Here is a 25,792-nt window from a genome sequence, read left to right as displayed (position 1 = left end):
GGATCTTCAGGCCATGCTTAGGCTCTGGGATCCAAAGGTCATCTTATCCAAACTCAAATCTGGAAAATTTTAAATATAGCCTTGATATTGCTACTTGCTGTTGGTTTCATTTATTTCTTCCTGTGCATGTATACCTGATTGCCCTTGTAAACCATGCTCATTTTTGACAGACTGCATCTCCTCTTATCCCAGCATTTCAGACATAGCCCAAAGCACACTGTTGATCAGGGATGCTTGGTCTATCTGCTCCCACCAAGAAATAAGAGCGTGCTTCAGAAGCCCTTCTGATACTACAGGGGCTTCTGGGATGATGTTCAGTTTCCTGATGGGAGAGACAGAAGCAGAGTGTGTTTCTTCCACATCCCTTTAAGCCTCTTTAATACCAACGGGGCTAAAAGAAATACGAAAAGTGTTGCATCTTTTTTCCTCCCTCAAGGAAATGGGAGGCTGGTTTAAAATATCCCATTTTCTGGTCAGAGAATATTGGAGGGAAAGGAGCAGTGACATTCTTTGGCTTGCTTTATCCCTGCTGACACCTGTTCCAGAGATTATGTAATAAGAGAAGCTCTTTTCTTCCCAATTCCTGAAGCATTCAAGGCTAGGGAAGGTAGTTGTGGTGACGAAAGGATGTGTTTGTGAGGATTAGATTGAGGAGAGCAGTTGGACCAGATGAGAACAAGGGGGGTGATGATGAGGGGGCAGTTGGGGGGCATCTTCCCCAAGGCCCTTTGAGTCCTGAAGCCAGCTCTGACATGGGGCACAGAGTTGAGATGGCAAGAAAGGACAGCCAACTGGATGCTTAAATATACTTGTCAGCAGTCGTTTTAAGGCTGAACTTGGCTTTACCATCTGTGATGTATTGGTCTCAGGGCCTCTAATGTATTCTGGCTCATCTTCCCCAGCCTATCTGCGAACAACAGGGTATTCCAAACTAAGGGGGGAGAGGTGTTGTGTACTGGGCCGAGCAAGGCCTCTAAAGTAGTTACTGTATTGATTGTAATGCACTATACTGTGTTGAGCTTGAGGTTCAGTCAAGGCTCCCAAAGCCTGCATTCTCATTGGTCCATAATCCCTGCAATATCACTGGTTACTTTCTCATGACAGCAGCCAATCGGTCCTCTATAATAAAGACCAATCAGTGGCCTGTCTACTTCAAACATTGTATATAGTTTATGCAGATGATGGTATTCTAAAATATGTATTCTCATTGGCTATCAGTTATTCTGGGGGTGGAGCTGCTGTATATATATTGAGGACTTCTGTTCAGTCTGTCAGAGTGTGTTGTGTTCCTGCTAAATAAAGAGCTATTGAATCACCTCGTGTCTGAACCCACTGACTGCTGGGCTTGAGCGGCTGGTTCTTGCCCTTGGAGCACAGGCGGTTGTAGGTGTCCCTGGAGACAATTGAGAGCGCTGACCCGGAGTCAACCTCCATGACACACAGTGTTCCCTCAATACAAACCGTGGTGTAGATCTTATCTTTGTTGCCTGCTTGTGTGTGCATGATGACAGTTGTGGTGTGGCATTCATTCAGCTGGCACTCTCTTCCTCCTGGCCTTTGGCAGCGCGGAGTGAGGCGAGGAGACTGCTGCGGAGAGCCTCCTTTCCTGACAGTTATGCAGGCCCGAGCGATGTGGCCCTTCTTTCCGCATGCCCGGCAGTTGGCATCCCGGAACCGGCATTTCCTTCTTTCGTGGTCTCCCCCACAACTAGAACAAGGGGAACCGTAGTATGGCTGCCTCTCAGAGTGCTGGGCTTGCACTGCATGGAATCTGTGCATACCGTCTTCTTCCTCAGAGCCACTGTCAAAATCCCCATAGTGGACTGGCTCCTCGTTCAGGGGCAGATCTGGACTCCGCCAACGTCGCACCTCCCGGGTGGACTGGTCTGCTGCTTCAGCTGCTAGTGCTTCTTTGAATGCTGTTTGGAAGTCGAGGTTCTTCTGCGTGAAAAGCCGGCGCTGTAGCTTCTCATCATGAAGGCCACACACCAGGCGATCACGTAGTGCCATCTCAAGGTCAGGGAAGTTACATTGTCTGGCTGCCTGTCGGAGGGCTGTGACAAATGCCGCTATCGATTCACCTTGCGCCTGGTCTCGGCTGTAGAACGCATGTCTGCAGGCTATCTCAGATGGCTGTGGTGAGAAGTGCTCCTTGAGTCTGTTTTTTATTGTGTTGAACGCTGTAGTTTGAAGCTGGGCTGGCGCCACTAGTGCCCGCGCTATATCAAACGTGGAATGCCCACACACGCTGAAGAACGTTGCTCTCGCGAGATCTGTGTCTTCAATCTTGTTCGCCTCAAGGTAGAAGTCGAAGCGGGTAATGTAGGATTCCCAGTCCTTGGCTGTTGAGTCAAATGGTTCGAAGTGGCCCTTAGCGGCCATGTCTGCCTTCTGGACGACGCGAGCGTATGTCGGATGGCGGAGGTGACAATTCCGCACGCTTAAGATTTCAGCTTAGGTCTCGGGGCTGCCTACCCAAGCACCTTGTTAGTGATTTCGCTCTGGTATTGGGGCTGCCTACCCAATCAGAGATCCCATCCTCGTCGCCAGTGTTAAATAGTGGGTTCAGACACGAGGTGATTCAATAGCTCTTTATTTAGCAGGAACACAACACACTCTGACAGACTGAACAGAAGTCCTCAATATATATACAGCAGCTCCACCCCCAGAATAACTGATAGCCAATGAGAATACATATTTTAGAATACCATCATCTGCATAAACTATATACAATGTTTGAAGTAGACAGGCCACTGATTGGTCTTTATTATAGAGGACCGATTGGCTGCTGTCATGAGAAAGTAACCAGTGATATTGCAGGGATTATGGACCAATGAGAATGCAGGCTTTGGGAGCCTTGACTGAACCTCAAGCTCAACACAGTATAGTGCATTACAATCAATACAGTAACTACTTTAGAGGCCTTGCTCGGCCCAGTACACAACACCATCTTATATGGGAATCAGAAAATTGGTTCTTCAGTGGACATTGTTGCTTTGTACTGGGGTCTTTCTTGGCCTGCGGCTTATTGAGCAGATGCTGGGATATTATCCACCCATGGAGAAAGGGTCAGTCTTTCCTTAATAGCTGTTAACCAGTTAATCTGCTCCTCTTTCTAAAATTCATAGTGTGGGAAGCAATATTCTGCCAACTAAAATAAATATACTTCACCGTAAATGGCAAAAGGCTCATACAATTGATGGAAAACTCCCGTAACTGTCTAGTTGAAGACAGGCAAGGAGAGGGAATGAGATGCTTCCTCCTGGATTCAGAATTTTAAGATTACATGAAGACTGAACTGGGCTTTTTTATTTTAGTTTATTTGGGACAGAAGGCTGCTTTGTGATGTAGAATTCTCGTTTGATGTCTTTTCTGCGGCGCTTTCAGGCATTTTGATTTCCTCAGGTTGGTTGCAAACACAAATTAAATGAATAAAAAAAATTCCACAAGCAAATTCTCCATTACATTGAAAACATTTGCAAAACTTTCGCCCAACTTTCATGTTTTCATTGTATTCTCAGCTATCGATGCTTTTTGGTTTAGAATGGCAAAGGTGTGACGGTGATGGGGAGCTCCCAAGATATAATGTACTGAATGTAACAACGGGATCGTTGTGGCCATGTTTTTCTTTTTTTCTTTTTAAATGAGGGTTAAGATTTCAGTTTTTAAGCGTCCTCAAAAGTTACATTTAAAAATAGGGAATGTGTTTGTGAAAAACAAGTTTCACACATGTATTTTAAAAGTTCGTTGGAGGTCAAACTTGTGAGAATTTCGAACCAGGGAATCCCTGATCCACAGCTCATTCACTGATTTCCCAGTATGCCCAAGTTTTTAGAAAGGATGCCATTAAAGTGTATTTTCCTTTCTACTTTACTTTTCACTTTCCCCTCTGGAACAGACATTGCAGCCAGCCCAGCCAGAGGCCCCATCGAGGCAACAAGGATAGGTATTCCCTGCCCCCATTGGGTTTCATACCATATATGTGATTATTCTTTAGTAGAGGTGGGCACGAACCAACATTCGTCACGAACTTGGCCAGTTCGTGGTTCACGAACTGGCAGTTCATCAGAGCCCGTTTCTGTCAAACCGCCACAAACTTTTAGGCCTGTTTGTTTGATTCATTTTTGGTTTGTCACTGCAGACAGCCTGGCACCAATCAATCAGTTTCCTAGGCAGCAGGGGGTGCGGTGGGCTTTCTGCAGCCCTGGAAGTGACCTGCTGCTGCCCCGGAAGTGACATTTTCATGAACCAAAGGAACCGGTTCACAATCCGGGGCTAGTTTGTAAAAGTTCATGGTTCGTGAAACATGACAAACCACAAACCGCATGGTTTGGTTTTTTCCCCAGTTTGTGCTCATCTCTATTCTTTAGTTGTTCAGTGCTAACTCAAAGATTCCATGTACTGAGAACCAAACTGGGTGAGATGCTGGAAGATCAATCAACGTTGCGGTGGCAGTGAAACATTTTCTTGGCTCATAAGCCTGCTGAATGTTGTCTGCTTTTTGATGGGGAAAAAGCTGTGTTGAGGGGGGATCAACTTCCTCATGCCATAGTTGCAATCTGAATGGATGGGGCACAACTGCTGTTTAGCAATAAAAAGGATTGGTTCCTGGATCTCCTAGCATCTTGTCTAGTTTGTCCCCAAGAGTCTGCTACAAATGAGCAAGTGGATCTATGAACCTGGCATATCCCTTACTTGAAAAGTATCAGTCTTTCCTACACTGATGACCATTGGGTTATTCTCATTGTTAAGTTAAAAGGCTTGTTTTATTCTTAGCATTTTACTGTTTCATTAGTTTTGTTGCTATAAATAAATAAAAATAACAAACGCAAGATAATGCAGGATATAAATATTTAAAATGAAAAATCCTTAGTGGCTAATGTTCGGCCAGTCTTAGATACCTTCTAGTTAAGAAAAAAAATACTTCAAAGCTCACCAGGTTTAGTACAAAGGAAAAGGGAAGTGGCAGAACTTTGTGGAAACAAGAGTTTTTCTAGAGTATTAAACTGATGTTCTTAACATACCGGGGTGGGGTTGACCAAGGTTGCAGAGGCCGGCAATGGCAAGCTATCTCTGTTAGTCTTTTACCTTGAGAACCCCAGCAGGGCTCACCATAAGTCAGCAAAAAAATTTTTTTACCGGGGTGGGGTGGGGTTGCAGTCTTGAATCTCTCCTATGTTAGACTTTTGGTTCTTGTTAAATCTTTCTTCTCTCTACTAAAATTTTTCTCCTCGTGCCCTTTTCTCTGAAATGGTGCCCAGGTGAGCCAGGCAGTATTGTGATTTCCGTCTGGTGCTGCAAGATAGAAGGATAGAAAAGAGTCCAATAGCACCTTTAAGACTAACCAACTCTATTGTAGCATAAGCTTTCGAGAACCACAGTTCTCAAAAGTTTATGCTACAGTAAAGTTGGTTAGTCTTAAAGGTGCTACTGGACTCTTTTCTATTTTGCTACTGCAGACTAACATGGCTAACTCCTCTGTATCTATGACAAGATAGAAGGTAGATGATGGCCCAGAATCTCTCATCTGTTTGCATATCTGTCATTCTAACAGGGCAACACTATAGACTTTTCTTGGGTTGCTCCTATACCACCCCATTTCCTTTTAATGAGATGATCAGTAACTACTCTTTTTTTTCTTGAAAAGGGAGGAGATGCAAGGATACCATAACAGCCCTGTGCTTGAAACTAATTGGACATTGCCATAAACCATTGGTCTGTTGTGCTTAGAGATGTAAAATATCCAGAGGTTTTGAAGCCATGGAAGAAAATTTCTTCCCCCGGGAGATAAAAAAATGTTAATTTGGGGAAAAATTGTAATACATACAATGAACTTATTTCGCAACATAAAATGCTTTATTTATACCTTTCGCTAACATGTAACATTGTACTGTTTGCTTTAGTTTTCTCCAAGGGAAATTGTGAGTACACGCAGCACTAAGAACATAAGAAGAGCCTTGCTGGATCTGACCAGTGATTCATCTGTCTCACACAATAGTCAGCTAGTTATTCTGGAGGGCCAACAACACGGTGTAGAGGTCAAGGCCTTCCCCTGATCTTGCCTCCTTTAGTCACCATAGCTAGTAGCCATTGATGGGTCTATCCTCCATGTAATTTATCTAATTTAATAGAGAGAGAGAAAACACAGGTTGCAAATCATGGCACATATACTGTACTGCAGTAGCATAGTAGTCAAGTGGCTGAGCTGTGAATCAGCACTCTACTGGTTCAAATCCCACTACTGCCATGAGCTCAGTAGGCAGTCTTGGGTAAGCCACTCCTCTCAGCCTCAGTTCCCCCACTGTATTGTGGGGATAATAATAACACTAACTTGTTCACTGCTCTGAGTGGGTGGGGCACTAATCTGGCTAGAAGAGCGGTAGATAAGTGCAATTAATATTTATGTACCTTAGTTTTTATGATTTGGTTTGTGAGGGAGGAGCCGAAAAGAGAAAACAAAAATTTTGAAGTAAAGAAAAGAAAATGTTGGCTACACCTCTGAAGATGCCAGCCACAGCTGCTGGCGAAACGTCAGGAACTACAATGCCAAGACCACGGCAATACAGCCCAGAAAACCCACAACAACCATCGTTCTCCGGCCGTGAAAGCCTTCGACAATACAAAAGAAAATGTGTTTGGACAGAAACACTTTTGTACAGTTTCAGTGTGGGCTAGCAGCACATTGGGATATTGAATTAAAATTTATAGCACTGAACTCTTCAGTAATGTCATCATCATTCACATTATCAATATTTTTAAATTAATGTTATGAATACCAGAATAATGTTTATTGCATGCAAGGCCCTCACAGTTGAGCAAATAAAACAGATAAGTAAAACATGAACAATAAACAATAAACTATGATAAAAACACGCAAAATACATTGAAACACCTTAGCACTTTCGTTATACACAGGTGAAGGAATCTCAACCGTTAAGTGCAGCTGGAGCCCAGATTTTCTTAAACATTACAAATACAGCACATGAAACTTACTACACATCAGAAGCCAAAATACCTTCAGAAATGCGCAAGTTCAAAGCCAGTCAGTAATGGGGAAGATCCATGTCTGTCTTCTGCTGAAATTGCTCTCTCTATTTTATTTTAATGTTGATATGACTGAAAAAACAAACTATAATTTTGGATGCAGAATAATGTCCTGTATTTAAACTGAAATTCCCAATGGCCAATGCTCTGTCATTCTTGAATGCCAACTAGATGGAAAGCCCGCTTTGAAGCCTATCACATCTGTTGCAAGGAGAAAGGACGTAAACAGGCCTTTGGGGTCTTCTTGGAAGCTGCAGCTTTTCAGGAATGTCCTGTAGTGGTTTCTTTCTTCCTTCCTTTTTTCTTTTTCTTTTTGGCTTATGGCAAGCTCTACCTGGAGCTTTTGTAATTCAGCCGCACCAGTTTATCAGTTTTAAGTTTGCAGACCTTTGGTTTACTGCGTCCCCAGATCTCTGGTCAGATACTACAGGTATTAGCATACCTCTGGCTGTTGCAAACATTTTGACAGTGGCGGTGTCTGCAAACTGCTTTTTTTTTGCAGTGCTGCTGTGAATATTTGTGCCTGAGTCCCTCGGCTGTGAATTTTTCCCCAGCTGATGACTCCCAGTACAAAGACTGCTGCTGTAAACAAGGCAACGCTGACAATACACAGGAGGGAGTTATCTAGCAAGGCTGTGAGTGTAGCTGTAGTGCCTGAAAGCACACCTGCCTGTTTGATTCTGTGCTACAGATTAAAAAGGGCACCGTCGTAGTATTAGTGCAGCAAGGGAGGCTTCAGGTAAGGTAAGAACTTGATTCTCTGACCCACTAATGTATTTGGGAGGTGCAAAGTTGGGAGATGATGCAGACTTTGTTAAAGAGAAAAGCTGGCCGGGTGCTTTACAATCAGGGAATTTGTGGGAATGGGGAAAATTTATGGGAATGGGGTAAAGCAGTTTGGGATTGCTGTACTGGTAATCAGGTGACCAAAGATGTCTGTTCCTGGGAGCCAGCCTATTCTCTGTGTCTGGAGTCCAGAAGTATGTTTTGCTGCACAAACTTTGTCCTCCCCCATAACTGGTAATAATAAAACTAGCTGTTGGGGTTTCAGTTATTTTACACCTGCACTCAGGCACAGCTGGGGTGTCACTAACAAAATCCAAAAGAGAACTAGAACTAGAACAATTAAAGTGTGGAATGCTTCTCCACCTTTCAGTACGGAAAAAGTTTTCCTTAGTGTGGGTAAATTTTTATTTACAATTTGGTAGGGTTGACGGGGACTAGGACTTTGGGGCAGGAGTTGGCCTGCCGGCTTCCAGTTTGCCTTTGCAAGTTCATGATGACTAAGCAACTCAGAGGCAGCAGGGTCTTGATCTTTCCTTTCTGGGGAAAAAAACACGGAAGGGCATTGCTGTCATGCTTTATACATGTGGTTGGGAAAATCCTACATTTGACCTATCAAAGCAAATGAAGACACACACACACACCCACGGCCTACTTCACGTAATGCAGTTAACCCAATTCCTTGATGATGTTTTGATGGATGTTCACTAGCATAAAAAGTATATAAATTCATGGAATATGAATCTGTTAATGCCTGTAAACCATCATAGCTAGGATCGAACTCATTGTACTGCTATTATTGCCATGTCCCCACTAGGGAGAAAACAGTAGGAGATGATGTGATAATACAATAATAGTTGTGTGATTATGACCTGTAAAGAGGTCTCTGTCACCACTTGTTTTGTTAAAAAAACCCTCTGTTGTGTGATGTGCGCCCAGTGACCAAACTGCACCGTCTGGATTCCTTCAAGTCCCTGTACATTTAAAGTTGAAATTACATACATTTTAGAGAGAAACTGTCATCCTCAGCTTGTAGTAAAATCTTATTGTGTGACATGCACAACTATGAACTAGAAGCAGGGTCTATCTTCCATGGCTTCTCCCAAAATATTCTCATGAACCGTAATCTTGCAAGAGCGCTGAGAATTCTTCTTGAGAAGGGAGACCCATGTGATCTAAATTAGTTTAGGCTTGGAGGATATCTTTTAGGATCATGTGAATTTCTTATTATTGCTTTTGACGATTATTTGCATGCTTACAAAAGCAATTCCAAGATCAAAACCTAGAAGATAGATGTCCATAAGTTAGTGTATGTGGGAACGTGCCACTGAGATGAAGCTGAATCATGACGACCCCAAAGGGTTTTCACAGCAAGGGACAAAGAGAGGTCGCTTGTCATTGCCTGCCTCTGCATAGCCACCTTGGACTTCTTTGGTGGTCTCCCATCCAAATACTAACCCGGGTCCGCCTTGCTTAGCTTCCTAGGTCATCCAGTTCAGGGCCTAATTAGTTTATAGAATCAGATAAATAGTAGGTGAAGTTGTAATATGTTTGTGCAGAGCGAGTGGAGGAAAAATCAACTTTGAGCAAAAGTAGAGAAGACATTGGAGAGCCATCATTGGAGTTCCCATTCATTAAATTTTTTTAGTAAGAGCAGTGACAGAGGGAGGAGGTTGGTTCAAGACCATGCTGCCAGGGAAGGGAAACTTTCCCCATTTAGTTTGCCCTGTATCAAGTCCTGCTGCAGTTCTCTTTCTCCCTCTGCCTCTATAGCTGTTGCAGGGATGTAAAGAGGTAAACATATATTCATGGATCTCCAGCATCTCTTCTAATGTCAACCTTTAAATTGCATATCCTTAATTATAAATTCCGTTCTTCCTTCTTGGCTTTTATGGGTTTGTCGTTGGTGACAGGGCCGCAATGTAATCTAAATAAGACGTGCTTAACAAACGTTGATTCTTTTTGCAACCTTAAATGATGGTGGTGGGAAAGCTCATTTCAGTGTGTTAGAGAACAATAATTTTAAAAAGCCTAATTAATCAAACAGGAGCCGCCACCTTCACATTCTGCTGGTGTAGTTTAGAATCCGGGGAAACGTTTGAAAACATGGAAGAGGCAGACGAAAATCACAGTGTTCTCGAGGTAAGAAGGTGCCTGTTTCTCAGGTCGTCACTTTTGTGCTCATGCTCAGGAAACGTGCAACAGTGCGGGGTCGATATTGCTGCTCAGGGCATTCTTGTTGGAATGGTTATTTTCTCCTTAGAGATTTAGTGAGAGTTAAAAGCCTCTAGGCCAGCTTAGTGCTAGATAATAAAAGTGGTAACCTTACCTGTGAGGGAACTTTGGAGATGGGGGGTGGGTGGGGACAGTAGAATACCAGAATTTCTGTGCTAAGGGTGTTCAACAGAGGGTGGGCAGCTGCAATGTTAAGACTGGCTATTAACTTGTTTCTCCGAAGCAGATGTCAGTAAACCCCAACTTACTGAGGTATATCATTTTGTCTCCACTGGGGGGGGGGTCTCACTAGCTAGGGCATTCTTAGGCTGTTTTCACACTGCTTACCAGCTGCGGAACATCGCACCAAGCTCCTGGAACGAAAGCATCTTCCTGGCGTGATTTCACGTGAGAATGGCAGTTCTCGCGTGAAATTGCGCCGGAAAGACACTGCCGTTCTGGGAGCTTGGCGTGATGTTGTTCTGAGGCCAGTAAGCAGTGTGAAAACAGCCTTAGACTCATATTCTCCAGATACACCCTCTGCAGCAATGGGTGCTGTCAGTCAAAGCTGTTACATTTAAAAAGGAGCTGGTAGAACCTCTCATAGTTTCCACTGTGATTTTAGTCAAAGCAAATACCTTTCCCACAGGAAAAAATGTGATTTTATCAGGGAAATCTGTTTTGAGAGCACAAGTTATGAGAGTGTTAGACCACTCTTTGTTTCTTACTCTCTTCTTCCTTGTAATGTCTAACTCATTTTTGTGCACTGTGCGTCACTCTAGCATGTGTGAGGCGGTGAGCAATATGAGGTCAAAGTAGGGCAGTGCACTGCACAGAATTTTGATGCCAAATTGTGTGTTTTGTGTTTTAGTCAATGCTATGAGGAAAAGAGGAAAAAGACCTGGAGTAGTGACATCTCTAAGTATCTCAGCTGTCTGCTTTGGATTTTTGACCATGGGTACAATGCATAGAGTCCTTAACTTCACAGCATCCCCTTTGTCTGTCAGGTTGAACATATGCATCTTTGGGCAATCTATATTTAGGATCATTATCTGGTGTATACCAGGGTCCTCCTAACTTGGGCAGCGCTTCATAAGCAGGAGGAATTAGCAAGACGCAGACAGGAAATAGTATACATTCACTTTTATTGGAGAAATACTGAAAAAATAAAGATGGTAAGAAATGGAATAAATACTAATGCAACATGCACACTCACACACAGACTGGCCAGCTAAGCGGGCTTCAGTGTCCATCATGGTCTTGAAGATGAGCCAATCTTACCATTTCTGAATGTGTTCAGTGCCTGGAGGGGAGAGTGCTTGGGACTCCTAATGTCTACTGCCTTGAGCTCTGTTGTGATGCAGCATGAGTACATCATGGATGGGGGGGGGAATGTGTTTTCTGAATATTTTGGGTTGGGCTTTTAAAAAAAATCCTTCCCCCCTCTTTTATGGCTTTTCATTCTTGGCATTACGGGCCCTTCGCCCTATCCTATCTTTATCCTGCTCTTCCTTGGTCAGGCCGCACCTGGAGTATTGTGTGCAGTTCTGGAGACCTCACTTCAAACAGGATGTGGACAAAATCGAGAGGGTGCAGAGGAGAGCGATGAGGATGATCAGGGGTCTGGAGACTGAGCCCTACGAGGAAAGGCTGAGGGCCTTGGGAATGTTTAGTTTGGAGAAGAGGAGAATGAGGGGGGACATGATCGCTCTCTTTAAGTATTTGAAAGGCTGTCATTTGGAGGAGGGCAGGGAGCTGTTCCAGTTGGCAGCAGAGGGTAGGACCCGAAACAATGGGCTTAAATGACATGCACAAAGGTACCGGTTGGATATTAGGAAGAACTTTTTCATGGTCAGAGTAGTTCAAAAGTGGAATCAGCTGCTTAGGGAGGTGGTGAGCTCCCCTTCACTGACAGTTTTCAAGAAGAGGCTGGATGAATATTTATCAGAGATGCTTTAGGCTGATCCTGCACTGGGCAGGGGGTTGGACTAGATGGTCTGTATGGCCCCTTCCAACTCTATGATTCTATCTATGATTCCTGCAGGAAGCATACCAGCTTCTCCCCTCCTTAGGCATGAGAGTGAGTGACCAACCCAAAGTCAGTGAGCATCATTGCTTAGTAGAGATTTGAGCATGGGTCTCTCCATTCCTCATCTGACGTGCTACTAACCATTGTGTCACACATGGTCTCAGTGCTCACCCTCCCCCCCCCGCCCAACTACCGAAAAGATATACACAAAGGAAAATGAAATGAACTTAAATTTCCATTATGCTGTATAATAGTCAGCCCAACCATGGTGACATTTCTGGCTGACTAGATGGCTTTTTGGGGGTGAAGAGTTTTCACTGCTTCAAAATCAGCATAGCAGCTCCCAAAATCACTTAAGAAGGCATTTTCACCCCTGAGAATGGGTCCGGTTTTTCTCATTCTGCCCCTTGTGTTCCTCCCTCCCTAGGTGATCAATGGCAGCAGCTTTACTCTACTGCCCTGATTCCAGAGGTCTTCAGAACAAAAATATAACCATGAAACCTGACTAAACACAAATCAATAGCGCTGTTTGACTGTATTGAATAATTTTTCTATTGGTAAAGTGATGATCTTATTACAGAGAATATACCTACAAAAGACCAAAGAGTCAAACTGTGTAAAGAATTACTGAGAGTGCTAATTGCCAGTATAGTTTGCATGGAGATGCTTTGGGAAGATTAGGTGCAGTCACGGCTTTAACAACAACAACAACAACAACAACAACAACGTTCGATTTATATACCTCTCTTCAGGACGACTTAACACCCATAAAGAGCAGTTTACAAAGTATGCCATTATTATCCCCACAACAACAAACACCCTGTGAGGTGGGTGGGGCTGAGAGAGCTCCCAGAAGCTGTGACTGACCCAAGGTCACCCATCTGACTGCAAGTGGAGGAGTGGGAAATCAAACCCAGCTCTCCAGATTAGAGTCCCGTGCTCTTAACCACTACACCAAACTGGCTCTTTGACAAAGAAATCTGGAAACAGGGCAGTCCAGCCAGCTCCCCATCAGCCACTTCTACAAGCCGCCCAAGATCTTGATGGTGTCTCTCTTTCATGAATTTTTGCTTCGCCTGCTACATCAAACGGAATGTTTCTTTGATTGAATATGCATTGTAAATGGACTTTTTTGGTTGGCAATGAGAATGAATGACAATTTAATACAATCAGCAATGTTTATTTGTAATTGAAAACTTCTTTCTCATGAGTTTGGATTCTTTTGGTGATATCAGCTGGATTTTTGTATAAACAGTGCTTAAAGGTATATAATGATAATGTACTGTTTTCCTACAGAGATGATGAAATATTTTTATATAGAGATGAAGAATTATTTTTGATATATGTGAAATTTGAATTTTTGACTGTTTGGTCCTTTGTAGGCATATTCTTTGTAATAAGATTATTACTTTGACAATAGAAAAATTATATAATACAGACATACAGAGTTACTGATTTGTGTTTAGTCAGGTTTAATGGTTGTATTTTTGTTTTGAGGACCTAGTTCCGTGATTCTCTCTTTCTACACTGATTCAGGAGGTAACAAAGATGGGATGGAGACGGGTCATTTTGCCTTATTGAGTCTTAATAGTGTGAATGTTCATTTACTTCGTTTGTACCCCACTTTTCTCCTTAATGGGGACAAGAAATGGCGTACAACATTCTCCCCCCTAAAACCAATGAGTTTGGCGGGAATAAAGGAAGTGTGGGGGGGGCTATCCTTGACTTCTGCCTAGGATCACCAAATCTTCCCTGTCTAGCACGGAATCTGCGTGCCAGTGTTGGTGTGGCACGAAGCTGACATAGCAGCGGTGGCGCTTCATGGCCTGCCTCTTTCTCTGCCTTCTGCTTGGCAGATGGCCTTGCCAAGTCATGTGGTTCTTGCAAGGTTAACGGGTTTTTTTTGCTATCAACGTGTCTGTTATTTTCGTTGAATCCACCTGGCAATTCTAGTTATGGGTACTCCTTGTTGGTTTAAAACAGCAACAGAAATTGAAGTCATATGTGCAACTCTGAAAAATGGATGCACGAGTTTTGCAAACTCTCTTGGTGTTTATATACCTTCACACATCATTAAAAAGACTCCCAGAATTCTGACATAGCCCAAGTATATAGTCTTATGCTTATGAATGAGTAATGAGGTCAGTTGTGTAATTGAGTGCTGAATGCAGGAATTGAGTGTGTTTGATCACTTACTGCTTACTATATAATATCATTGTACTGGATAATGGATTTTTGTGCTGTCCTGGATCTGTTCTTTGCCAATTTCCTACTACACAAGAGGCTCTTGAAGCCAAACTTTCAGTGTCCTTTTAAACAGAATTAGTTTGCAGCAGGTGTAGATACTAATTCATCTCTTGTTTGTCTTGAGAAGTGCCTCTTCACAAAGTGGCACTTTTGAAAAAAAAAAATACAGAGTGCATTAATTACAGCAGTGCAATAAATCAGACAAAGGGAATGATCTGTACAAATGAGGTGTCATGAAGTGATTGATTCTGTTCTGGGGAACTTTTTTTTATGAGAACATGTTCTGTAAAGTTTTCCAGATATATGTTCTGCCATGTCTTTGTCGAATAAGACTTTATGGTAAATATACTTTGTAAAGCCTGCTTGTTTGTATAGGTTAACCATTCCCCTATTATCACAAGCTGAAAATAGTAAATAGTAAATAATTTCTTTTTTAGCCCTTTGGAACAATCCATCCAGAGTGCTAGCCGTGTTCCCCATTTCAAGGTTCATAGCAACAGGGATGGCTATCTAAAATTGATTTTTTTTTAAATGAAAAGGTACTTGGGTGTATGGCTTGGATACGGCGCTGAACACTAAACATTGCTGAACCATGGATGAATCTCAGTGATACAGAAAAGGAGCAAGCCCAGCTTACTGTGAGGATAATGATATTAATTTGATGCCTAGAAGCTGGATTTGTCCCAATGAAAGGGGCACATGATTGGTTACCCTTTAGGCACTAAGGGGAAAGCTTTACTTGCCCAAGCAGTTTACCGAGATGCTTGTTTTTAGTGTGTTTGCCTTTTTCTGTGGATGTAGGTTGTTTTACTCACTGATTTCACTTGGTGTTGGTTCCATTTCAATCTTCTGTTTGAGTTCAGTGGTTTTCAACTCACGGAATGAGACCTACCTGCTGTGTAGCAATTCCTCATACATGTGTGAGAGAACAACCACATACCAGCACATGTGCCTCTCCCCGTCTTTGCACATGTGCTGAAGAGCAGGAGAGCAAGGTGAAGCCGCTCATTGGTGGAGAGGATTCTTTCGTGGCTCTGAGCCTTGGCTCCTTCCTCCTTACAGTATAACTCCAGATACTTGGCTTGTAAGGATGTGTAGTTTGGTTCAGAATTTGGATTAAAATACCAATTTTTGGCTGATTCAGTGAAATCCAGGTATTCCAAATAAAAAAAAAATTCAGAATTTTTACCAAACTAATTTGGTAAAATTTGGCCATTGCTTCCTATGGGAAAATCACTCTGGGAGCTATCCAGTGGGCTGGGGAGGGGTCATTTTCCAGCCAAACTTTACCCAATTTGGAAGAAACCTACTCCTGACTTTAAAGACTTCCATGAAGATTAAATCCCAGGGGCCAATTTTATGGACCCCCAAAGAAGGTTCTCCCAGTCACTCTCCATTATTCCCTATGGGGATAAATATCTGGAGGAGCTGGGGGTGGCATTTTTCAAGTAAAGTCCACCAAATTTGCTGGGGACCTACTTATGACAGTTTCAGGAAGACTGGACCCTGGGGTCCAATTCTATTGGCCCTTGAACAACGTACCCCCAGCCAGTCCACTGTTTCCTATGGGAAAAAGTCAAAGCTAATTCACACTGCAGAAACACACTGGGGCAGTTGGGAGTAGGTTCCCTACAAATCTGGTGAGGTTTTGTTGAAAAATGACCCCCGCACACCAGATAGTCCCAGAATGATTTCCTCATAGGGAAATGGCTGAATATTAACATTTTTTTGAAAATAGCCAAACAGAATTAGAGAATCAATTTGGTATTCAGGAAATTCTGGATTTTTTTCTTGGATTTGGTTAAAAAAATGGATTTACTGAAGTTTTTGGTGGGGGGGCACACACGTGGTTCCTTTGGCCCTTGACTCTCAACCCTCGTCTTGATACTGTCATGTGACTCTGCTGTCATGTGACTTCCTCATTCACGCTTGCAGCTCAGTAGGTCTCAGGTCAAGAAAGGTTTACACAGCTGTAGTAGTTGTTTTTAAAAAATAATCTTCTGCTTTTTAAAACTTCTGTTGTCTCTTGAAGTTTTGAAGCCCTGGATTGAACGGTTGCAGTCTACTTCTACCTTTTGTGTGAAGATTGCATCTTGTCAACAAAATCTAGCCACTGCTATTAAGAAATTAATTCTGAAATATACAATTCTGAATTGGTTCTGTTGGGTTATGCAGACCGCATTGGTAAGTGTGACCTGCTCTTGCTTGCTGTTCCTCAGTAAAAACTGAAAGCTGCCAGTCATTGAGGAATGAAGCCACATCAGCATTGTCAAGAAATGAAAACTTGATGCGAAGGTAGTGTTAAGAAATGGGTTAGATTACAGAAGGAAATGCTAAGCTTCGAAACCATCTGATTCCTGTAATGACAAACACACACTGGAGTAGCCCTAGATGTAAAACCACGAACGACCTTCTGGTGCACGTGTTCTTGTAAAATTATGAAAAGTTCTGGTGCTTTTGGAAAGTGTCCAAGTGTGTGTTAAGCAATCAGTCAAAAAGAGCTATGAAGACAATCCCCTTGTTACTGTAACAAGCGGTGTAGTTCCATATTTACATCCTTTTTTACAATAGTAAGGAGAGTGGCTTCACAGATCTCATTGACTGATCACTCACTGTAGGCCAGGAAAATTGAAGTAAGCGACCATCATTGTCACATCAAATATTCATGATGCAGTACAGGAATTAAATCAAAGAATTCTCTCCTACAAGGTCATGTTGTTGGCTAAGACCTAATAGCTTCAGGAGGTCATAGATCCAGAGGAGTTAGCCGTGTTAGTCTGTAGTAGCAAAATCAAAAAGAGTCCAGTAGCACCTTTAAGACTAACCAATTTTATTATAGCATAAGCTTTCAAGAATCAAGTTCTCTTCATCAGATGCCTGTATCTGCCCAGTTTTGATCAGGCATCTGATGAAGAGAACTTGATTCTCGAAAGCTTATGCTATAATAAAATTGGTTAGTCTTAAAGGTGCTACTGGACTCTTTTTGATTTAGCTTCAGGAGGGTATACCACGAACCCTGATGCTGTGGTGTAGGAGTAGTACCTGTCACCATCTGCAGGGCCTGCTCCAACTATTTCCTGCCCCAAGTGGGCTACATCCTACATTGCACTAGCAAGGTGCAGAGCAGTGGAGGCATGGATGGGGCAGGAGGAATGGTTCTTGGTGAGGGGAGCAGAGCCCTGCTTCAAGGCCTCATCAAATGTGGAGGTGTCCCTGCATGACAGTTACTGTAAACGTTTAGGAAAGCCTGAGAGGTGGTCCCTTTCTGCAAAACCTTTTGCTGACTGTTTGAATCTGGGCTTTGTGTTGTGAGTTGGTTTTTACAAAAGAGGAATAACAACATCATTTGATTTAAATACTGCCCTTCAGGACAACTTAATGCCATTCAGAGTGGTTTACAAAGTATGTTATTATTATCCCCACAACAAACACCCTGTGAGGTGGGTGGGGCTGAGAGAGCTCCAGAGAGCTGTGACTAAGCCAGAGAGCTGTGACTAGACCCAAAATGATGGATTAACTCAATAAAAGGAAGCTATGGCCTTCAGTTTGCAAGACCTGAGTAAGGCTTTCAGTGATAAGATGTTTTGGACATAGTTGATTCATAGGGTTACCATAAGTCTAAAATTACTTAATAGCTTGCTTTGACCTAGATAGCCTAGGCTAGCCCAATTTTCTTGGATCTTGGAAGCTAAGCAGAGCTGGCCTTGGTTAGTAATTGGATGGGAGACCATCAAGGAAGATGAAGGTTGCTATACAGAGGCAAGCAATGGAAACTACTTCTGTTAGTCTCTTGCCTTAAAAACTTCAGAAGGGGTCTCCATAAGTTAAATGTGACTTGACAGCACCACATACACAGCCAACACATACTGTGGTTGGCTTTCAGTATTGTTTTTAAACTTTATAGTCCTGTTTCCTGTGATAGCATTATATTATTGCTTTTATTGTTTTAAGGAACCTGTCATACATTCTTGAGATTTGGGAATGGTGGGTATAATGATTTTTTATTTTAGACCTTGCCTTTAATCTTTAATTGAGCTCCTTATGTTACCTTAAACTTTTACCTCAGGAAGGCCCTGGTCACAACCAACACTCCTTTTATTTCCACCCATACAGAGCTTCACATGTTCTCTTTTTTACGCCAGGTTTGAATCCCAATGCTAACCCACCTGTTGCATTTGCCCTGTGTATGTGACCTATCTATTGCTGCTTTCCAGAAGGTTTTTGCTGCCCTGATAGGCTTTCACTTTACATCTCTGCTGTTTAACTGGTATTATAGGAAGGCTTGTTATAGATGGTAGTTTGATAGAGCAGTCAGCATGTGAGGGTGGCTGTAAGGTAAAAAAAAGGATCCTTTTTTGGATTAACAAAAGTAGAAGTTACTTATAAGAAGATAAGTGCGATGGCTGCAGAGTTTTGATAAGTGTATTGGTTTCAGAAAAGGTTCATAAGCTTGGTGGCTTTAAAAATAGTTATATCTTCTTAAAGGTATATTCACAGACCCAGTCACAAAGACTTAATTTCCACTCAAATCTTATGTAACAGAATAAATGTTCCTTTTATCCATGCGGACATAAATTCAATCAGGTTTTTCCACATAGCTTGCTTGATCTAGATAGAATATCTCTGAGATAAAAAAAACTGACCCAGGCACACACGCAGGTTGCATGACTTAGACAGAATTTCTTAGAACGCCACACAAATTCTAGTGAGCTTAATAGAATGAAACCCCTTTTCGTCTTCCACACAGTTTGCCTGACTTAGTCAGAAAAAACACTTTTCTCTCAGCACTGACTAAAAATTCAAGATCATTCTGCCCCGAGGTACAGCACTCAGCCAATCAGCAACTCCACTCACCCATCCAGCCCCCCTCCTCACCTCAGAGGCCTGCACTTAAACTCACAGGGGTTACCAAAAGTCAGCTATAACTTTACGGCACTCTCCGCCACTCCAACAACAAATATAAAACACCTCATATTAACCAGCATAAATAAAACTTATTTATACAAAAACTTATTTACATGCAAACTGCCTTGACATTTGGGAATGATGGTCTATTAAGTATTTTAAGTAAATAACAAATACAAGCTGTTTTTTACAATTTGGCACCAAGTAATCATTTAAGTAAATAATTGTGCCAAATTTGGGGGAAAAATTTAAAAACCCCAAACTGGCTCAAATTAAGGTGCATGCAAAAATTTGTGTTGGACTCAGAGCCAGATGCATGAATCAGTAGAAGATTCCGGACCCGCTGGCCATTGGCAAGTCAGGCTCCGCGCACTCCGAGGGGCTCTGTGGGGGGGGGGGGGGCAGAGTCGCTGACACGACAACCCTGGTGGCCAGGTGCACATGCATGCACACAAGTGGGGCAGGCGGCGCCTGGCTGCCTTCAGTGGCTCGGAGGCAGTGGAGTGAGCCGGGCACCTGCTTACTGCCTGCCTGCCTGTCTGGCAGCTGGGACACAGTGGCATGGCTTTTCCCCTGCCTGCCTTCAGGCTGCCTTGCAGCGTTTCTCCATTGGCTTTCCAGCTCCTGAGTGGACAGCAGCCCGACAGCTATCCATTTCAGCCATGTGTGCACTAGCTTGGCCGCGGAAGGCAATGAGCAGTGCCGGGAACAACTCCCCCTTATCCCCACTAGGGGCACACTAATGCGCCTGCGCTCTGGAAGACAGGGTGAGTCGTCAGAAACCCACTTACTGAATGATGTAGTAAGATATATTGTGTGGTCTCTGTTTTTTATATTCTAATGTAATCCAAGATCCTTCTTTGGTTCAAAACAGGATTCTGATTTAGTGCATACACAGAAATGATACTAAAAGGAATTTGGAAGATCCCCCTGACAAAGCTATTGCAAAATGCATAGAGGTCATATAATTATTAAAGACTCTTTCCTTTGCGTCCTTTACCTTTTTTTCTTCATTTTGCTTTGGTGTGGCCCCCGCTTCTTTTCCATTTCCTGAGAACAAGTGATGTCAAAAGGTGTCCTTGTGCACGGGCATACGAAGCCATTTGCTAGCACTTTGTGCATGTTACGAGGTTCACCAGTGTCTAAAGAGCTGGTGAGGGTTGCAACCTGTATATTTGGTGATGGCAAGGAAAGGAGGGGACTATGGCCAGGAGGGAATGAGAAGCCCTCACCCTGGGTTGCAATACACGTTATCTTTGCAACAGCTCTGTGAGGTAAGTGAAAGTGACTGGCCCAAGGTCACTCAGTAAGCTTCATGGCAGAGTGGAGGTTTGAATGTACATCTTCCAAAACCTAGTCCCAACATTCTAACCACTACACCATACTGATTTAAATGTGACATCACGTAGGTCAGTTCTCGCTTGTTAGTCACAGTGCACATAGCTACGGATATGCAGCTATCTATACATAGCTGCAGATATCCAAGTTTAGAAGAATAGTAGGGAACCAAGGGAAGAGGAGTGGAAAGCGATGTTTAAAAAATGCATTCTGAAAGAAATCAGGCCCGACGCTCTGAGATGTTGGGACTTCATGGAAGCTGGGAGTAAAAACCTCTCCCTCGCTTAAAAAATTCAATAACTGGGACACAGAATGTTCAGTCTTCTGCTTTTGCACACCTTTGTTCATTCTGCGTAATTGTATTCCTCCAAATACCCTTTCCTACAAAATCTATACTGATCTTTAATACCTGAATTGTAGCATTTGAATTTCAGCCTGTATGGATGAGATTTTGAATGTCTCAGTCCCCGCAGGGATTTCAACCAGACCTTGCTGTCAGAACACCTGCTGTTTTATGTATCAGCCTAAAAAGTTCCCACCAGTTTTCTTTTCCTTATATTGCTCCAAGTTTGCCTCCACAGACAGTATGGTTAATTTGTTCTCATCCTTTGACACTCTCATTAAAAAATTTAAGTAACTCCGAAAGATCCTCATGCTCAAGTTGGCTCCCAGTATCTGCCAAGGCTGAAGCATATGATGAAATGTTACTTGTAATGTTGGCTAGTAGGGAAGGGAAAGGCTCATGCTGTTTGAAAGGGCAAGATGTTCTGTGGTTTGGATGGGAAGGCAGCCGAAGTACAAAAGCCTACTGCACCTACATAGCTATTTGCTCATAGCTGTGGTTTCCTTCTGCTGCTTCTGCTTCTGAGTTTTCAGCCTTCTTGCACACAGAAAACCTGTTGGCTTTGATTGCTGACAAGACTGGCTGGTGGTTCTTTGTTCCTTCTGTCTCACTTCTTGCAGCTTTAAAAAGGCCCAGCTGAACAAAATATCCAAGGATTTGTACAGGTTCATATAAACACAGCTTCTTCCCTCTTCCGGTTTGGCTTTCAGAGGTTGTCAAAATTGGACCCCTGAAGACCTAAAGAGCAGCTTCTGGGCTCAACTGGATTTTGTGTAACCATACAGCTTTTATTTTAATAGAAATTTTATTTATTTAAAAAGAAAAGATAAGATGTGACAATAGAAAGTGCGTAAAAAGAAGCCAATACAAACAGTACATTGAGATTAATTTGAGACTTGCGCTAACTTATACAAACAGTGCATCTAAGACTACAACTAGCGCTACATTTAAAATTGAATTAAACTTATTAAAAATACAGTCAGTTTTTTTAAATAACAGAACTTCATTGTGTAATAGCTCTCCTTCCCTCTCCTTGGCTACATATACTTATACAAACTTTAATATCAACTATTTTGATTAATCATTTCCCTGTGTTTAATCTTCTTATCTATATACTGAGTTGCCTTCAATAATCTTAGTTCTGGCCTAAATAGTCAAAGAAATCCTTCCATTCCACCCCAAATCCATCTATTGGTCTATTATGAACATAAGTAGTTAATTTGACCATTGATGCGTATTCATAGACCGTATCTATCCACTCTGACACCTCAGGGCACACATCTGCTTTCCATTCCGCACTCTTTCCATTCCGCACTCTTTCCGTTTAGCACTCTTCCCGTTTTGCACTCTTGCTGCTGTCTCCATGTCCCATGCAGCTTTTGTTGGCCAACTGAAGTGAGCATATTCAGAACATAACTGTGTCTCGGGTTCAAGAAGTAGGAAAGAGGCAAAATTCATTGCAATGTTTTAGCTGACACAAATCCTCTTGAGCCTTGTAATTTGCTAGTTTATTTTGTTTATAATATATTCAGCACTTTTTCTGAAGGAGCTCAGAGTTGTTTTGAAGACATAACATGTCCCAAAGCCCCATAAAAACGAAGATAACAAGTTAAATACTCAGCATAAACTGCTGTATGCATCCAGGTAACTAGTTTGCTGATAATTCATCTGCCTGTGATTTCCTTCTCCAGAGTAAGCGCACTGATTAGTTGAATTTGGGGCGGGGGTAGGAGAGAGAAGGAAGGGTCCTAGATATATATTATTTATTTTTATTTATAGTCTACCTTTCTAACTGGAACATTATGAGTATGCTAGAACTAAGCAGTCAATCAGCAAGCTGATTATAAAATATAATCTGTCAATGATAACGTTTGAATCAATGTTCCATGGACATAGTACAATGGAGCTATTCATTCAATCTGCAAGCAGATTATGAATTGCAACGTTTGAGTTTAACAGCAAGTATTCCTATTAAAACAACAGAATGAAGTGGGGTTGGGAACTTGAAGAATTATTACCTGTGTTCCTACTTCGGTAGCTGGTGTGAGAGCCGCATACAGCTGGACACCACATTCGGTCTCATGACTTGATTAGAGTTTGGTGCAAGTTCTTGTACATCCCTTAATGTTTCTCCCATGCTTGTGTTTATTTTTCTACCTGGTGCCTGCACGATGATAACATAGTTCTGCTTCTCAGGACAATGGTTACATTATAAAGCTTTTGTTCTGTGGTCACATGGCTGCTGCTGTTCTGGATCTCCCCAGCACCATCTAATAACCCCACCAACATCAAACTCCCTAGCCCACTCGTGACGTTGAGTAATTTCCCATTTCCATTCCCGTGTCCAGATTCATTGGTTGTCATTGGCAACAGATGGGAAAATGTTGAACCTAGTGTTGCTCCAAAAATTTATTTTATTAGGCCAGGTATGGTATATTGAGATTAACAGCTCTTTATTATAATAAACATCTTTATTTGAGACTGGAAGCAGACAGACTGACTACTCAGGCTCAACAGTAACCAATTTATACTTGTAGAAACCCCTCCCATTTTAACAATAATCAATACAATGTAAGCAGCTAGAATCCTTCATTTGCATGAAGTGTATACAAGTATCTACTTTTGAGCACAGCGACAGGACTACAAAGCAACAGTTCTGATTGGCCGTGCCGGCACCCAAACACCAATAGCTTTGTAGGCCTCAGTTCTACTCAGGCAATACATAACACCCCTCCCCCTAAGTTTGGGCTACCTCATCACAGACGAAGTCGCTAAGATAAGCCAGGGGATGGTAAGCCTGTTGAGACCTACGCAACCCTTCTGCTATAGACGGTCCTTGGACGGGTGGCTCAGCGGTAACAATGGCCTTTGCCCCGCTAGGAGAAATAGAGGAGTTCTCTGAACTCGATTGAGTTGCTGAACAGCTTTGTGCCACTGTACTATCTCCACTCTGTTTGGTCGCCACCGCTGATTCAGCCCTTGTGTCAGCGGTACAGGGTGAATAGTCTTTGTCCAATCCCCTGCGCCTGCTCCAGCCAGAGCTGCCATAACTGATCGGCGTGTCTCTGGAGTATCCTGCTGGTGGCATCAGCCACCTCGTAGGAGATCGGCCCTACGAGGTGGCTGATGCCACCAGCAGTATCTACTTTTGAGCACAGTGATTGGACTACAAAGCAACAGTTCTGATTTGCCGTGCTGGCACCCAAACACCAATAGCTTTGTAGGCCTCAGGAGCCTTCATTCTACTCAAGCAATATATAACACCACGGTTGAGCCATCACAAAATAGCTGACATAGGGGGCGTCCAATCACAAAATGGCTACTTGGAGGGGTTATCTCTTTGCTGTGGGGGAGAGAGGCTGATTTCAGTTTCCCAAGGAGAGGGTGGGGCTTGCTCTATGAACAGTCAAAAGAAGAAGTTGCCAAGGCCAGATCAAGGGTTCTCAGGTGAAACTTGTCAGCCTAGAATGAGCTCAGCACTTTTTTCCCCGTTCCATTCCAAGACCCCTTGGGTTTTATCTTTAAGACGAGGTCACCAGAAAACACAGAGATGGTTGATGTGGCTCTTACAGTCATCATGTGAGTAGCTGTACTAGACATTATCCGGAAGATCTGAGATTATATTATAATAACAATAACATTCTATTTATTCACAACAGTATAAAGTTTATTGCAGGGACGTTGAATTAGATACACTACATTGTTTGTATTGCAGTTAGTAAAATTCTGTAAAGATAAGCCCAAGTTCTCTACTTGCAGTTTGATAATGCCCACAGTTCAAGTAGAGAACTTGGGGGCTTATCTTTACAGAATTTTAATGCCCACAGTTCAAGTAGAGAACTTGAGCTTATCTTTACAGAATTTTACTAACTGCAATACAAATAATGTAGTATATCTAGTTCAATGTTCCTGCAATAAACTTTATATTGGTAATACAACTAGACCTGTAAAAATACGCATACAGGAACATCTTTCAAGTATACACCGTAAGATTACAGATACTCCCTTAGTTGAACATTATCTACCGGCAAAACTTGGTGAGAGAGATTTATGCTATATGATCATTTATGTAAGTAAGCAGAAAGATGTAGATTCTATATGAAGGGAGTTAAATCAGGAGGCGACCTGGTGAATTTTCAGACTTAATACCGCCAGTCCTTCTGGACTTAATATCAATATGGATTTATCATTGTATTTATGAGGGTGTGTAGTTTAGTATTACTGGCTCTTTAAGAATTACTGCTTATGTATCTTTAAAATGGAGAACTAAGCAATTTGCTGTACATGCTGAAAATGGAGGACGGCAGCTGATTGTATCTATAATACACTGATTGTTTGCTGTAGTTGTGAGTTTATTTATGTTAATTTAACTGTATTTAAATGAATTTTATATTATGTAATAACTATTATTGAATGTATTTTTGATGATTTTTTAAGGATCTATTTATAATATTATTAATAACTGCCTGGATGAAGAAATTATTTTGAAACGGGTTTATTTGCTGGCTTCCCATCGCAGCTATTACCAACAACTGTCCAACTGTCTGTGGATCCCTACAGAAGAATTTTCTACAAAACTATGTGTTATAAATTTTGATATAGACTTGATATATTTATATTTATATTGGAAGTGTCTGCACCGTTTGAGAAATATTTTTGGATTTACTGTTTGAAAGAATTGTGGTACTGTATTCTACGTTTGTTAGGAATAGACACTGGCACTTTGTATGAATACAGGAATATTATATGTTTACATGGCACTTTGCACTTTAACTATGGTTGCGTTAAAGTGATATTCACCTTTTTTTGATGCTTTGCCTTCCCGATGTAATTTTCTTCTGTAGATGTACCACTTTATACATTTTCTCCAAAATTAAGGACCATTGATA

General features: G+C 42.2%; 1 protein-coding gene across 7 annotated transcripts in view; it reads left to right on the top strand.

The window, feature by feature from the left end:
• Positions 1–25,792, top strand: part of ST3GAL4 (ST3 beta-galactoside alpha-2,3-sialyltransferase 4) — a 194,289-nt gene that overhangs the window by 115,759 nt on the left and 52,738 nt on the right. The window contains exons 1-2 of one of the 7 annotated variants that reach the window (XM_054997858.1): positions 7,552–7,783; positions 9,875–9,969. The exons of 2 other annotated variants lie outside the window; for them this stretch is intronic. In XM_054997858.1, the coding sequence (XP_054853833.1) occupies positions 9,934–9,969 (36 nt within the window). In that variant the 5' untranslated portion in view covers positions 7,552–7,783; positions 9,875–9,933. Of the gene's footprint in view, positions 1–7,551; positions 7,789–9,874; positions 9,970–24,917; positions 24,941–25,792 lie in introns of those variants that run through there. 4 more of the 7 variants (XM_054997856.1, XM_054997859.1, XM_054997857.1 and 1 more) reach the window with 4 other exon arrangements.

This window comes from Eublepharis macularius, chromosome 14 (assembly GCF_028583425.1).
Source record: "Eublepharis macularius isolate TG4126 chromosome 14, MPM_Emac_v1.0, whole genome shotgun sequence".
Taxonomy (NCBI): Eukaryota; Metazoa; Chordata; class Lepidosauria; order Squamata; family Eublepharidae; genus Eublepharis; species Eublepharis macularius.
The sequence above is the reverse complement of the archived record's forward strand: the minus strand, read 5'-3'. Positions and strand labels throughout refer to the sequence as shown.